Genomic DNA, 16298 nt, shown 5'->3' on the forward strand with positions numbered 1-16298 from the left:
TCAGCAGTCTGATGCTTGTGAAAGATTTGTCCTGCTACCTAATCTCCGGTGTTATGGGACTCAGTGATTGTGATTAGATAGCGACCCCAGAGACTGTCAGAGATGAGTGACTGTCACAACATGACAGGAAGGTGCTGGTGGAAATGTGAAGTCGCATCAAAAAGTATCTCGCCGTTGCACCAGGTGCTTGAGCAGAATACTGATGGGGGGCCCAATGGAGTACCAGTTAGCCCCCAAAACATGATTATTTATCATTTTTCCATTATCAAATAATCAGAAAGGGAAAAAAATAAATAAAGGATTTCTGGTACATTAATTTGCAACAATTAGACCAAGGGCAAAAACAAATCAAAGCTTTGATTCATTACATTGAGGTAACAAAACGGAATACTGTTTTTTTACATATCGTAAAAATAGTAAGATTGTAGCGGTTGGGGGTCTCATGATTCGACATTGGTATCGGTCTAATATCAGCTCCAAAACCAGTATTAGATTTCCTTTAAAATTTCTTATATAACAACCAACATTAGCGTTTATATGAGGGCAGCAACTAACATCTATTTTAATCATCAGTGATTGTGATAATCGGATAATTATTTCTTGTTCTTAAATTTAGCATGTAGTTTATTTACTAATGTGGCAACTGATAATAATCACAAGGAAAATCGGTACAATGAAAAATATAATTTTTATTGAACATAGAGGCATTTGCACAAAAAAATGCTTTATCTAAAACCTGATGGGCACCGGCTTGGTCAGTAAAGAAATAAATAAATTTTTCGGAACACGCGAATGAATAGTAATTTTAAATCAACATTTATTTGTTTTGTCCCTGTAAACCATGACAGACCTATTAGCAGAAGCAGAACATTAAATAAAACAAATATCATGTGAATTTTGTGGCGTCCATTTTCCTTCCCCTCATGTAGGTTTTAGATCAGTTTGGAATAATCTGTAATTATAGTCTGTAGGTAATCTGTGGTCTGCTCAGCCCTTTGGGACTCCTTGTGATGGAGCGCTGTACAAATAAACATGACTCGAGATTTAGTGATCAACTGCAAAGTTGGTAGAAATCAAACATTTTTAACAACTGACATTTTGTTCTATGGACTGCATGCATTTAATTTCAAATATGTTTGTCAGGAATAGTCTTATAACGCTCAGGCTCTTAAATAGTGAAATATATGCATATAAAATGTACCGTGCAAGTCATAATGGCACAACATTCATTTGGACAGGTAACTTAAAATTAGTTTTACCTGGTTATATCAGTATCAGAAATTATTTTCCCCCCATTTTATTAACACTCCACTTATTGAAACATAAATATTTTGTTTGTTTGTTGTACATGATTCAATTGTTTGTTTGTTTGTACATGATTCAGATTGAATCGTTTCTTGTACATGATTCAATTGTTTGTTTGTTTGTACATGATTCAAATTGAATCGTTTCTCCGGCGCCGTCACGAATGGCAGCCACTCCAGCAGCTCCCGTGTTATTTTCGATTGTTCTCAGTTATTTTCGATTGTTCTCAGCTTAGGGATGCTGCTGGAAAAGTGAATTTCCCTTCGGGGATGAATAAAGTATCTATCTATCTATCTATCTATCTATCTATCTATCTATCTATCTTAAGTTTACTTAAAGGGACACTGTCTGTATTAAAGTAATGAGCAAATATACATTAACTATCATCCATCTATCCATCCATTATCTGCACCGCTTATCCTCAGTAGGTTTGCAAAGGCTCTTTTTTCGAAACGGAAATTCATTGTAAAATATGACCCAATTTGAGGGGGCTTTCAAACATCATGAAAAATGGAGCGTTCTTTTTAGATAATAAAACATACAAACACATTTGAATCATTCACGCTGGTTCATAGATATATATATTTTTAGATAATTTTTATTGAAAATGTATTCTGCAAATGTAAACATGACCAGTCTTTTTGCCCTTATAAAATATATTTATATTTAAATTGTTCTGAATAAAATAGTCTACTTCTTCAGGGCTGTTGTGTTCAATAACACCCAATGTTTAGGGTTATTGATATGTTTATTCTGCTTGTTTCTGTTTTTAAAATTGGAAACCTACAAAGGAGATTGCATAGGATGCCAGTTAGTTTTTTGGACTATTATTATTCACTGTTTACATCATTGTCACCATCGGCCAATGATGTTGCCGTACTTTGACAGCCACACCCTCTAGGGCAGATCTGCTTTTGGTAACCTAGGAGATTCGATCAAAATAAAATGCCGGTGCGGCCTTTTGGAGAGATTTGGAATTCTGTATTGTGAGGGTTTTGATTACATTTCTCTCCTTTTCTCCATGCAAGTTCAAAATTCATTGATGTCTTCGCTCTTTAATTTTGAGTGTCTACTAAACTATAAAATTATCAGTTGAAAAAACAAAACAAGACAAAACATTTTTGGGAGATTAATAAAAACAAGATGAAGCATTATTTTTTTTTTTCAAATTCATAGAGCCCTTCTCCCAAGTTATAATAAACTAAATTCGGCTCCTGGAAGTTAACGGAGGGAGCCGTCTACCCTACTTTTCAATAGCTGGTTCCCTCTGAGAAGCCTTTTTTTGGTTTTATGAATGGTCTATATCCTGCATTTTGCATTTTACCTCTAATATAGAATAATTCAGTTACTAACTCAATTACTTTTTGAAAGAAGTAGTGAGTAACTATAACTAACTGCTTTTTAAAAGTACTGGCCCTATACTGACCATCAGGGAAAATACTGCAGAGTCTCAGAGCCAGAACTAGCTGTCTCAAGGGCGGCTTCTTTCATCAGGCTGTCAGAATTTTGAACTCTCTCTCTGCCTCCTACTCGGCCTTCTGCCAAATCAATGCAAAACTGCTGTATTTAGATTCCAGCTATGCTTTGAACATTTTTTATTCTAAACCTTATATATTTTTATATTTTTACATGCATATTTTTTCTTTTTTTGACCTGGCTGCTATTTGTTATTTGTATTGTGTCTTGTTCATTGGATGTTTGCTCACAGGGGAAGAGGCAATCTGTGCTATATGCTGTTTGTACAGCATTATTGAAAATAAAGGTGAAAGTTGAATGGGGGAGTGGCACACATCTACATTGCACAACTTGATTGTGATAACTGGAAGAGCACTTTGGCGTTGAGCTTCCGCCAATTACAATGTCATTGAGATCCAAACATGACAACAGGTCCCACGATTTCTCCTTTCTTATGAGTGACAGGCTTCATATGTCCTCACCACGCACTCTTCTTGCCTGTCTTGTTGTCTGCACTCGCTTGACTTTTCACAAGTCGTGGCTCGAAACAAATCGTCTCCGTATACGGAGGAAAACATCTCATCTCCAAACACACACAAAATGAAAAAGGCTCGACGTCAGCGTGGAATTTTTCAAAAGTCTTATGCGAATGTCTGGAAGATTTGTGTTGCTTGAGCAAAGCATTTTTTGTTATTTTCCTTTTGCGTTCTCCTGCAAATCCCCGTTGTGACAGAAGGTAAACAAGCTCACATTGGCAGCCAGTTGGGACGTCAATGTTGCGACCTTTTCTTGCGAGGCGTCCAGCTCCCGACGCAGCTTCCTGATTTGCTACGAACACAAAAAAAACCCAAAAAGCTAATATTATTTTAATGTAAGAGGAAAATCTTCTATTTTGAGAGCTTTGAGAGGATGCAAAAACCCAGACAGTTTCATGCTGACACTGCGTGAGGAAAAAATAACATAGTGTGGGGGATTACCGTGGGATTTTGGACTGTTTGGCCCTTGATTGAAAAGAGAAGAGTCAAAATTACCACTATGTTGCAGACTTCAATCTTGGGGGTTATTACAGGTCATCGGGATTAGGGCATTAGCCATCCAGACACTTTCCAAAGAATTGGTCAAATAGTATTTGCAAAATGCTGATTTCAGAATGAACAATCACTGATTTACACTTTGCCTAGGAAACACTCGATTTGGGCAAAAAGTAAATACATAAATGAATGAATAAATAAAAAAAATAAACAAATTAATAAAGATATGAAGTTATACAAAAATAACTAAATAAGAACACAAAAGAATGAATAAATATATACATTAAAGGGACATTGTGTATTATTTAGTGCCTACTAGTTATAAGGAAAACTTCATTTCTTAAAAAACAAAACAAAAAAAAAAAACCGATTGATTTCAATAATAAACCAAAATGTACTAATTGTCGAGCATTTTTCAAATACTTGCAGTTCTTATGTTGCGTGTGCAAGTGTGTGAAATTCTTAGAGGCGCTTGAATAAACTCTTCCTTTTTCATCTTTTTAGTGGTTTGAGTTGGCATTTGAGCTGCATTTAAAATAGTTGTTTTCTTGCTCTCACCATTTTCATCCAGAAATAAAAGTGAACCGCAAGACCGTGTGAGAAATCACTGAACCCCTGTCCGGCCCCGTCTCTCCATCCCTTCAGCGAACACCAATGATAAAAGTAAGATAAAAGCAGATAGGCACGGTGAAAAAAAAATATAAAAGCTCTTTGAACTCAGTTGTGCATCGTTAACTCAGACTTAATAGAGAAAAAATTTAATGTTTAATGTTTTACAGACACCGCAAACTACGCACCGCAACTTTAACAAGTGCATCACCTTTAGGGATATGACATGATTGTTTGCAATCTTGTTTATGAGGGTGCCCTCAAAAACCCAAAACCGAGTGAAAGGCTGGGTAAAAAATTGAGAGGAAAAATACGGTTTTGTCACTTTGAGTCTCCGTAGTTTGTATTCGTCTTAGTGCTTTGAAGCACTCCTTTTGGGTTAAGCTACACAATACAGCGACATATAGAAATAAAAAATGACACAGTGTCCCTTTATTAAAAGAATACTTTTGTAAATAAGATTTATCTGCATTTGCTATTACTGTTTGATCCAATGTTAACAGAAGCATAAATGAAAATGATAAGACAGATATGAAAGGGGGAGGAATAACAGATTAGGAGAGTGAAATTACAGTTATTATCCATTTTCATACAAATGAGCGGGCAGATTCGGAGGGCCAAACAATTTTTGCTGATTACAAAATAATGCATTGTAGAAGTTAAAACATATAAGAAGCTAATTATGTGCTATGGATTCAAGAACTGACAACTTTTGCTATTGTGGATATATACATTATTTAATTATCAATCCACTCAGAATCTATGGAGGACCGATCCTGCCATACATCGAAATAAGTGGTATAGATAGATAAATACCTACCAATATATTGCATATAAATAAATGAATTCAGAAATAAAAACTATAATACCTAACTATATGACTCATGCAGTTTGTTCATGTCATTTTGTCATTTGGTGGTGCAGGACCACCAGGTTCCGCAGTAGTCTAGTCCCCCTGGCCATTAGACTGTTAAATGGTCAATCTAACATATAGTTAACCTAAATCTAAACAGCTGCTAATCTGACTTTTTGCACTACTGGCAGTTCTTTATAGCTTGCCACTCCTTGCACATTTGCTCTCTGCACTATTGTACTTACAGCATTATTGTTACAGTGTTAATGTTACTGTTTACCTGACTTGTTAACCTGACTGCCCATTTTGCACATCTGGTTAGCTACTCCTCTTGCACTATCGGCACTATGGTAAAATACTATACGTAGCCATTATACAATACAACTTTTACTTATACCTGTACATTCAAGGAAACTGTGCGGGTCAGATGTATCGACATTTCGTTCTGTATACACGTGTACTAGAATGACAATAAAGTAGATCTGAATCTGAATCTGAATTTATTGTTTTCGGTATTTTGTCATGTATTATTTTGTGTATTTTGTCGTGTAATTTGTTGTGTATTTTCTCATTTATTTTGTTGTGTATCTTGAAATGTACTTTGTCGTGTAATTGGCTGTGTATTTTGTCATTTATTTTGTCATTTATATTGTTGTGTATTTCGTCGTGTAGTTTATCGTGTAATTTGTTATGAATTTTGTGTTGTATTTGCTCATGTCTTTTGTCATGTCTTTTGTCGTGTATTTCGTCGTGTATTTTGTTGTTTATTTTGTAATTTAATGTGTCGAGTATCGAACCTCCTGTGTGGAGTTTGCCTGTTCTCCCCGTGCTTGCGTGTGTTTCCTCCGGGCACTCCGGTTTCCTCCCACATTCCAAAAACATGCACGTCAGGTTAATTGGCCGGTCCAAATTGTCCCTAGGTGTGAATGAGCGAATGAATTGTCTGTCTCTGTGTACCCTGCGACTGGCTGGCAACCAGTTCAGGGTGTCCCCTGCCCCCTGCCCGAGGATGGCTGGGATGGGCTCCAGCATCCCCACGACCCTACTGAGGATAAGCGGTGCAGTTTATGGATGGATGGATGGATGTGTTGAGTATTCTGTCATGTATTTTGTTGCTTATTTTGTCATGTATTTTTTCATGTATTTTGTAATTCATTTTTTCATTTCCTTTTTTTGTGTATTTTGTTGTGAATTTTGTCGTGTATTCGGTCGCGTATTTTGTTGTGTATTTTGTCATGTATTTTGTCATCAAAATGTAATTTAAATGAGGAGGCGATAGTTGCCTGAACTCTTCACCTATTGGTTGATCACTGATGAACGAATTGGCTTCTGCACCGATCAACCTAAGGTCAAAAGCTCAGTCAGTTTGACCTACCCCCCTCTTTTTTGACAAAATACATGAAAAAATACATAATAATTGACAAAATATACAGAACAAAAACACGAAAAAAGATATGACAAAATACATGACGAAACAAATGACAAAATAAATGCATCAATTCAGATTCAGATTCAGATTCAGATCTACTTTATTGTCATTCTAGTACACGTGTATACAGAACGAAATGTCGATACATCTGACCCGCACAGTTTCCTCGAATGTACAGATATAAGTAAAAGTTGTATTGTATTATGGCTACGTATAGTATTTTACCATACCATAGTGCCGATAGTGCAAGAGGAGTAGCTAACCAGATGTGCAAAATGGGCATTCAGGTTAACAAGTCAGGTAAACAGTAACATTAACACTGTAACAGTAACGCTGTAAGTACAATAGTGCAGAGAGCAAATGTGCAAGGAGTGGCAAGCTATAAAGAACTGCCAGTAGTGCAAAAAGTCAGATTAGCAGCCGTTAAGATTTAGGTTAACTATATGTTAGATTGACCATTTAACAGTCTAATGGCCAGGGGGACTAGACTACTGCGGAACCTGGTGGTCCTGCACCGCACACTGCAGTACCTCTTCCCAGAGGCTAGCAGAGTGAACAGTCCATGAACAGTCCAATAATTAATTGTCAAAATGAATGACGAAACGAAATAAATATATGAATAAATTGCATTTGGCCTCAAATTAAATGAATACTTAAAGTGCAATCTTAATTCATTTGTAGATATATTCATGTAGTTTGACGGACAAAAAAAGACAACAGAATGCAGACACAGGTTTTGAAAAAGGTGCTAAAACATGCATTTTACTTCAAAATATTATGGAAGAGACTCAAACAATAACAGGCAGTGCATCTTGGCGGCATGGCATGCTACTAAAACGGTGCTTGCATGCAATCCAAAAACAAAAAACGCAAACTGTCTTACCTCTGAGTGCGCTTTCTCCTCTGTCTGGTCGAAACAAAAACACATTTTAAGTGTACATGACACTGCAAAAAGTCCAGTTAGGAATTAGAATTGAAGAATGCAGGTAAAATAATCATCATCCCAGAGACATTTTTTCCCCCTTTACCTCCAATAAATGATTCAGCCCCGTTTGAAATTTTTTGAATAAAATCTAGAATTTGTATTTTGTAAAAGGAAAATAGAGTTAAAATAAGCAAAACGATCTTTTATCAATGTTGTCAGGTTAGTTTGTAATATTTCTCAGAAGAAAAATGGGTAAAAATGAGTTTAAAGTAAAAACATAATAATGAAATGAAATTTGCAAAAACAACTTTTTAGTAATATGTGACTGCCAGATCATTTTGCTAATTCTAAAGACTTCTGCTAAGAATTAGTTTTAGTATTATTTTAGTATCTTGGTTATGCTTTAGTTATTTTTTGCTACTATTTTTTAGATTAAAAAGAGCAAAGTTATCTGTTGGTGGAAACAATATTTGTTTGCAGTGTATTAAACTCCAATTTGAATTACACAACCAAAGTTTCAGTAAGCAAATAAAAACAGAACAAATAATAATTATTGTTTGACTGGCAGACCAATTTGCAAATTTCAACATTTTTTTTCTTTTTTTGGGGGGGTTTAACTTTTATTTCTCTTCAAATAAAATGAGCAAAATTATCTGCCGCTGGAAAGAATATTTGTTATTTGGCAGTGCAATAAAGTCCAATTGTAATACACAGCCTAAAAGTTCAGTTCGAATAAATAAAATATAAAAACACGTACAATTTTTTTCTTTCCAAAAATAACGTTATTGCTTGATCGGCTGATCATTGATGATTCCTAATAAAGTTTTTTTTGTGTGTAATTTATTTGGGAATTAGTTTTAGTAATTATTTTTTATTATGGTTTAGTATCTTTATTATTGTTTTTCTTAGAAAAAAGAAGGCAAAATTGTCGTTAGTGAAGTGAAATAAATCTGATTTTCGTTAGAAAATGAAAAGAAAAAGAAGAAAAAAAATAACATGAATTTCTTTCCAATAAATAGTTCTGGGTTGATGAGTTAATTTTAGTAGGTCCACGTTACTTTTCTTAAAATAAAAATGAGCAAAATGATATGCAGGCGGAAGTAGAATTTCACTTTGGCAAGGCAATAAACTCGACTTTTAATTGCTCAGCAAATAGTACAGTTTGGAGATTGAGGAGAAAATGTTGTTAAATACATTAAACAATGTACTTGTGGCAGAAAAATAGGAAAAGAATATACTTAGAATGAGCAAAATTACCTGTCAGTGTTTTTTTTTAATCTTTTTGCAGTGTTCAGTTACAGTTAAGTTATGGAAATGAAGCAAATTCCTTGCTGTTTACAAATAATCCATCACCAACAACAGCAAAATTGATACCTAAAAAGTTTCCAATTAGAAGAAAACTTTGCAACATTATTAATCTTCAGCAGTCGCCGGCAGCAGAAATAATTGATTCTAATCGGCATAAGTGTCTCAAAAGAACGCCCGTAAAATAATGAAAATGGCTGCATTTTCACTTTTAATACTGCGCTAATTAGCATTTCAAGCAACTTACTGCAGAGTAGAGCGAAGACGTGCTAGACACCAACGACAAAGATGAACCGTGGACTGTGAAAACAGAAAATACATTTTAAACATGTGGTTCTCAACTGCCTTGCCTAGTGAGGATAAGCGGTGCAAAACATGGATGGATGGTTGTCAATTGGTGGCTTGAACTCAAAAGTGGGTCACAGACCCACATTAAGTAGTTTAAATTCATTTGCTTTAGCAAACTTATGCTAAGAAATTAAAAAAAATAACTCAGGGTCAAAGATTCTTACTAACTTATTCAGTGTCATAACAAAAATTACTTTTTCAGAAGCATTGACAATGAGTGCCAATTAGAGTTTATATAGGCCTTCAAAAATAAGTCAAGATGGCAAATATTGGCTGAAATAAATGTCTGGCACTAAAAGAGTTAACAGTAGATGGCAATAATACTCTGCAAATGTGAGTTGATGCCCGCTTTTCCACTCAACAGGAAATGACTGATAAAGGTTGTTTTTATATGTTGGGCATGGTCAAACACAGATACAGCGGAGAATATATGAATTATGGATATTATTATCTTTTCACCAGTTTAGGGAGTCCCCTGCCCACTGCCCAAAGATAGCTGGGATGTGCTCCAGTAACACCGCAAGCCTAGTGAGGATAAGCTGCGCGGATAATGGATGGATGGATTTTATTATATTAAAGACATACTGAAGTAAAGTGTTTCGGATTTCATTTAAAATGTATGGGTGAATTGTTTGATCGCTTGCTGTCGCTGCATTACGCAGTGTAACCGGAAAAAAAGCACAAGGGAGAATACAAAGTACGGAGTCTCAAAAGTGTCTAAAAAGCATCAATTTTTTTTTCCATTTATTCTTTTGCCCAACAGATTGCGGAGAAAGAAAGAAAAAAAGAAAAGAAAAATGGAAGGAAAAAGAAAATAAAAGAAAAAGAAGGGAAAACAACAATTTATGTATAAAAAGAAAAATGGAAAAGGGTAAAAGCAGAGAGAAAAATGGAAAAGAAAAAAGAACGAGACTAAAAACAATGAGAAAAAGAGAAAAACTAAAGAAAAAGGAAAAGGAATAAAAAATTAGAAAAAGGGAAAATGAGGGGGGAAAAGAAAGAAAAAAGGGGAAAAAAGAAAATAATAAGAAAAAGGTTTTTGTGTACCCGTAGCAGCAAGATTCCCGACAATGATGTCAGCTTTTCAATCAGTACATTTAAAAAGTGTTTTTTTTCTTGATTAGGGGTCAAAGTTCAGAATAAGGTTGAGGTCCTCAAGTAAGACCAGTTGAGAACCACGATTTGAGATGACAAGTTAAAAGTCGTATTTTGTAAAAAAAAAAAGTGGATTTTCACCTTCGTCCGTGCTGTCCCGGAAGGAGCCAGAGCGGCTGATGGCGCGGGGCCGATCCTCCAGGGAAGTGGCGCTGCCACCCAGCGGGTGCCCCTGGCCGTACAGGTCCAAGGAGTCTTGGGCGTGGATGCTGTTGGAGCGGCTCATGTTGCTGCCGCCACCAGTTGGGAGGTTAGAATGGCTTGTGTGAGTTGGGCTCACTGAAGAGAAGCGCAAATAAAAATATATGTACTGAAAAAAGGGATTAACAAACAACATTGGAAATGCAGAATTCATGAATACGAACTACAGGCATGCCTTTGTTAAAACCTAATACATTGGTTGTCACGGTCGCCGTGGCGACCAGTCTGCCGCGCCCCCGAACTCAAGCTGTAGCAGATCAGTTGATTGCTGGTCCGCTACTTAAGGCTGGGTTGTGGGTTTGGCGGGCGCTGGCTCATTACACATTCCCCGGTCTGTTATGCCTTGTCCTGTTTTAGTTTTAAACATTGTCCGTTCTGTTATGCCTTGTCCTGTTTAGTTGAGTTGGAAGAAACAACTGTTTGTTTTGTCATGTCCCAGAGTTTTGGACAACTTTTATTTTGTTAAATAAAACTTATGGATCGTCACGCAATTGAGTTCTCCCTTCCTGCCTCCTGCCTCCGTTCTGGTCCGGTCACCCCTTCCACTCCACCACGCCTCGTGACAGCCCCCTTCCACTCCATTCCGTGACAGAATGAGCCAGCCGCGACAAGAACTCAGCGAACGATCCCAGCGCGACTTGGGGAGAGCTGGAGAACGCAGTTTGGCAAGTGCCTACTGAGGTAACCTTCCCTGCCCATTCGAACTACGGCCCCGGCCGTCGTGGCCATTGCTGTGCCTCGAATGGGGTCCCGGGAAGAATTGACGCCTGCCTGTTCGACTAATGCCTGCCTGCCCGACTCCCGTGCCGATTGCCTGCTATTCCGTCTCCCCTGCGTGCCAGTCCGACTCCGACTCTGCTGCCCGTCGGGCCGACTCCGACTCCGCTGCCCGTCGGGCCGACTCCGACTCCGCTGCCCGTCGGGCCGACTCCGACTCCGCTGCCCGCCGGGCCGACTCCGACTCCGCTGCCCGCCGGGCCGACTCCGACTCCGCTGCCTGCCGGGCCGACTCCGACTCCGCTGCCTGCCGGGTCGACTCCGACTCTGTTGCCTGCCACTCCGACTCTGCTGCCTGCCAGTCCGACTCTGCTGCCTGCCAGTCCGACTCTGCTGCCTGCCAGCCCGACTCTGCTGCCTGCCAGTCCGACTCTGCTGCTCCTGTTTTGCCGGTTCTGATTCCGTCTGTCCTCTGTGTTTGCCGGTTCTGATTCCGTCTGTCCTCTGTGTTTGCCGGTTCTGATTCCGTCTGTCCTCTGTGTTTGCCGGTTCTGATTCCGTCTGTCCTCTGTGTTTGCCGGTTCTGATTCCGTCTGTCCTCTGTGTTTGCCGGTTCTGATTCCGTCTGTCCTCTGTGTTTGCCGGTTCTGATTCCGTCTGTCCTCTGTGTTTGCCGGTCCTGATTCCGTCTGTCCTCTGTGTTTGCCGGTCCTGATTCCGTCTGTCCTCTGTGTTTGCCGGTCCTGATTCCGTCTGTCCTCTGTGTTTGCCGGTCCTGATTCCGTCTGTCCTCTGTGTTTGCCGGTCCTGATTCCGTCTGTCCTCTGTGTTTGCCGGTTCTGATTCCGTCTGTCCTCTGTGTTTGCCGGTCCTGATTCCGTCTGTCCTCTGTCTGTGCCGGTCCTGATTCCGTCTGTCCTCTGTGTTTTCCGGTCCTGATTCCGTCTGTCCTCTGTGTTTGCCGGTCCTGATTCCGTCTGTCCTCTGAGTTTGCCGGTCCTGATTCCGTCTGTCCTCTGTGTTTGCCGGTCCTGATTCCGTCTGTCCTCTGTGTTCGCCGGTCCTGATTCCGTCTGTCCTCGTGTTCGCCGGTCCTGATTCCGTCTGTCCTCGTGTTCGCCGGTCCTGATTCCGTCTGTCCTCGTGTTCGCCGGTCCAGTTTGCCTGCCGGACCCCCCCCAACCCTGCCGAGCGTCGAACCATTCCGGCGCGTGAGGTAGTATTTTATTTTATTTTTTTTTCCTTTTTTGGGGACCTCAGGAGCTGTCCCTTAAAGGGGGGGCTCTGTCACGGTCGCCATGGCGACCAGTCTGCTGCTCTCCCGAACTGTAGCAGATCAGCTGATTGCTGGTCTGCTACTTAAGGCTGGGTTGTGGGTTTGGCGGGCGCTGGCTCATTACACATTCCCCGGTCTGTTATGCCTTGTCCTGTTTTAGTTTTAAACATTGTCCGTTCTGTTATGCCTTGTCCTGTTTATTTGAGTTGGAAGAAACAACTGTTTGTTTTGTCATGTCCCAGAGTTTTGGACAACTTTTATTTTGTTAAATAAAACTTCATCACGCAATTGAGTTCTCCCTTCCTGCCTCCGTTCTGGTCCAGTCACCCCTTCCACTCCACCACGCCTCGTGACAGCCCCCTTCCACTCCATTCCGTGACATTGGTACCTGTTTATACAAGTTTAATTTGTTCCAAGAGCGTGATCGTAATTCAAATTGCTCATATAACGAGCACATTTTCCCAATATGAAATCATTAAAAATGGATTGGTCTGATCCTGTCCTCCTGAAAGCAACCAATTGAAACCTAAATAGCTATTAAAGACATCTTTCCCGTCACTGAAAACACAGATAGTATTTAAACATAAACACTTTAACAAGATAAACAAGATGATCTTAATGAAATAAAATGCAAGTTTATTATGAGCACTTAACATGCAGGCAGTCACCATAACAAAGGTGTGCATGTGGTCAGAGGGATTGTCATTGTGCTTGTTAGGAAGAGTGAGGGAGATCGCATACCTGTCAACTTATATATTTCGTCTTTCTTTCGTATGTTTTTTGATCATTCTGAATTGTGTACGGCGTATAACAATTTTTATACGGGAATTAAAGAAAATAAGATCTAGTTTTTCCCATTTCGAGTCTAATCCGGATCATCTCTGTCACTGGAGGGAGTCAACAACGTCTTTGAAAATTGCTAATTTTGTCGTGATACTCTACATAGTCTGTCTTGCTGTAAGTTAATAGGTGCGTAATAAGGAATATTTGCAAAGAGGAGGGCATTGCCGATGACATAGAGTTGTTGTCTTGGGATCAAAGAGGTTGCAGGTACGATTCCCAGCTCTTCTAAATAAAATGTTAAAGTGTCCTTGGGAAAAACATTGAACCCATAGTGCCCCCCCTGCCCACTGCCTGAAGACAGCTGAGATGGGCTCCAGCATCCCCGTGACCCGTGAGAATAGGTGGCGCAGAAAATGAATGGATGTTTTGCATTTTGTAGGATTTTGTGCCATTGTTTGATTTTCTGTTCAGTGTGTAAAAAAGCTTAAATAGTTAATAAATATTTGTATCGATCTGTGAATATTTGAATTAATATTTTGTGTGTTGAACAGGGACCCCCTGCAAAACATGAAATTAACAATCAATAAATAATTTGGTGCATAATGCTTTATTATCACTGATAATACCTCATCAAAAAATCTAAAGAGCCGTTTGGGAGCCGAGCTGGCTTTTATCAGTGAGACGAGCCAAAAAAGACTGTTTTCTACATAGAGCTGTCCTCTTGGGTGCGACCAGTGGGGAGCGGTAACGCTTCAAATTACAACGCCATAATGACAAGCTACCAGAGCAGGCGAGTCAGTGTCATTTTCACACACTTTATGGGAAAAAAGGCTTAGTTTATTGTGTGGCCTATTGAGTCAGACTGCTAAGAAACTTCGCAATGGCAACAATTCCAAGCATTTTCAAGCACTTTACCCAGAATTCAAGCATTTTTCTGACCTTGAAAACATTAACAATCAATCATTTTTGAAGGATTTCAAGTACTCGTACAAGCCCTGTCACTCAGACTCACAGAGGTTAGAGTAGTGGTATTTTCCCGTGGTAGTGCAGGAAGCTGCTGGAGGAGACATTGGAGAGGGGCTTCCAGAGTCCTGCAGCCCCCCCGTTGAGTGCGACCTGAGCCAATCCATTCCCTCTTCATGGGACGTTTGCCGTGATGACGCCGGGTACCTGCAGTCCACAAAATTTACACTTTTAACCGACTTTTGATTTTCAAGGGACGCAAGGACGCTTTTGGTGACATGTGCATAAGCATTCCCGGCTAAAACCAAGCAGACAGCCCAGGCATCAAGTCCCATGCATCAGCATACAGAAATTTTCCAGGAACATTGCTGTTTTTTATCACACAAGGACGTAATTGCATCCCTGGGATGATAATCTAGTTTCAGCTTAGCCCATTTCCAGCAACTCGTTAGCACGCTCATCTCCTTCGAGTTTGTTAGTGCATCTTTCCAACGGAAATCAACGGGCCCGAGGTCAAGGTGGACATTTATAACTTCCATCTTCAGTGACGTAAGAGTTGTTACAAACAATAATTATGAAATGTTCTCGAATGGACCGCGAGATGTGGACAAAGACAACATGCATCCTGTTTTTTAATGGCATTTAACTCTTTCAGTGCCAGGCGTTTCTCTCAAATGGGAAGCTAATTTTTGCTTTGTTGACTGATTTTTGACAGAAAATTTATAAGCATAGAACAAGTCAAGAGAAAGCTGTAACCCTTATTTTTAACTAGAAAATAGGATTCTGGCCTTTACCATTGTGTAGTAAACAACAGTTGAACATTGTTTCTTGAAAATACTCGTTTCCAAGAAAACCTCTGAGAAAAACTTTTTATTGAAAGGATGCATTTCGAGCAGAAATTTCACTTTGGTGCTTTTTTTTTTATACATTTATGATACCTACAGTGTTTTCCATCAACACACGGGCACTTTGCTTGCAAAATAACATTTTGCAAGAAGACTGAACCTATGTAGGAATGATGCATGAACTTTCCAAGAACTTTTCTGTTGACCTGATTGTCATGCGGATCGCTCTTGGGCCCGACGATTACAAAGGCACTTTGTTACCTTTTTCTGACAGAATTAAGTTTTTTAAACGTCAACAGTCTGTACCCTATCTTTATTTTTATCACCACACTGCGAGTACTGGGCACTTTACATTTTGGCACTCAGGAAAAATACTTTTTAAAACATACTTATACGTTATGACACTGAATGAGTTGACAAAATAAGTAGGATAAATTGACATCAATAAATGCAAGTGCAGTGTGGCTCTTAAATTATTTACTGCCATCTTAGCTAAACTGGACAGTTGACATCTATAGCTGTCTATAGTAGCCTTGCTAAAATGCATCCTTGATGTCAACAGAAGAAGAAGAATTTACTTTTATTGTCATTCTTTGTAACAATGCACACAGAACGAAATGTCGATACACCTGACCCGTACAGTTAAACTGTAGCGAGCCGATGCAGCCGCAGCCAAACTGGGCGCAGCCATTTTAGTCATTAGGAGACCAAACCCCCCAATTCCAACCCTTAATGCTGAGTGCCAAGCAGGGAGGCAATGAGTACCAATGTTGTAAGTCTTAGGTATGACTCGGCCGAGGCTTGAACCAGCGACCTCCCAGTCTCAGAGTGGGCCCTACCATCTAGGCTACCGAGCTGTCCATGGCAGCAAATGAGTTTAACAGTGACATGCATGACAAAGCGTCTTAGTGGGTCCATGCAGATGCGTACAATATTAGTCAGATCCATCCAACTTCCTATACCTCAGTCTCTTTTTGGGAAGCGTGTTTCTGTCAAGAGGCATGCTGATAACAAAGAGGATGAATGCGTTACATGGGAGGGGAAAAAAATACATGTTACACACGCCACTCGAGACATAAATACTTGGTGAGATAAGCA

At 39.4% G+C, this 16298-nt stretch overlaps 1 protein-coding gene across 6 annotated transcripts in view; it reads right to left on the bottom strand.

Moving 5' to 3' along the window:
* nav3 (neuron navigator 3) overlaps positions 1–16298 on the bottom strand; it is a 208860-nt gene that overhangs the window by 33485 nt on the left and 159077 nt on the right. For 2 of the 6 annotated variants that reach the window (XM_088348489.1, XM_088348487.1), the window contains exons 17-23: positions 16163–16204; positions 14405–14562; positions 10497–10694; positions 9160–9212; positions 7566–7589; positions 3738–3761; positions 3511–3588 (exon numbers count right to left, since the gene is read on the bottom strand). In XM_088348489.1, coding sequence (XP_088204615.1) covers positions 3511–3588; positions 3738–3761; positions 7566–7589; positions 9160–9212; positions 10497–10694; positions 14405–14562; positions 16163–16204 — 577 coding nt within the window. The remainder of the gene's footprint in view (positions 1–3510; positions 3589–3737; positions 3762–7565; positions 7590–9159; positions 9213–10496; positions 10695–14404; positions 14563–16162; positions 16205–16298) is intronic. The other 4 variants (XM_088348491.1, XM_088348490.1, XM_088348493.1 and 1 more) reach the window with 2 other exon arrangements.

Source organism: Urocampus carinirostris, chromosome 11 (assembly GCF_059441175.1).
Source record: "Urocampus carinirostris isolate Australia breed hairy pipefish chromosome 11, RoL_Ucar_1.0, whole genome shotgun sequence".
Taxonomy (NCBI): domain Eukaryota; kingdom Metazoa; phylum Chordata; class Actinopteri; order Syngnathiformes; family Syngnathidae; genus Urocampus; species Urocampus carinirostris.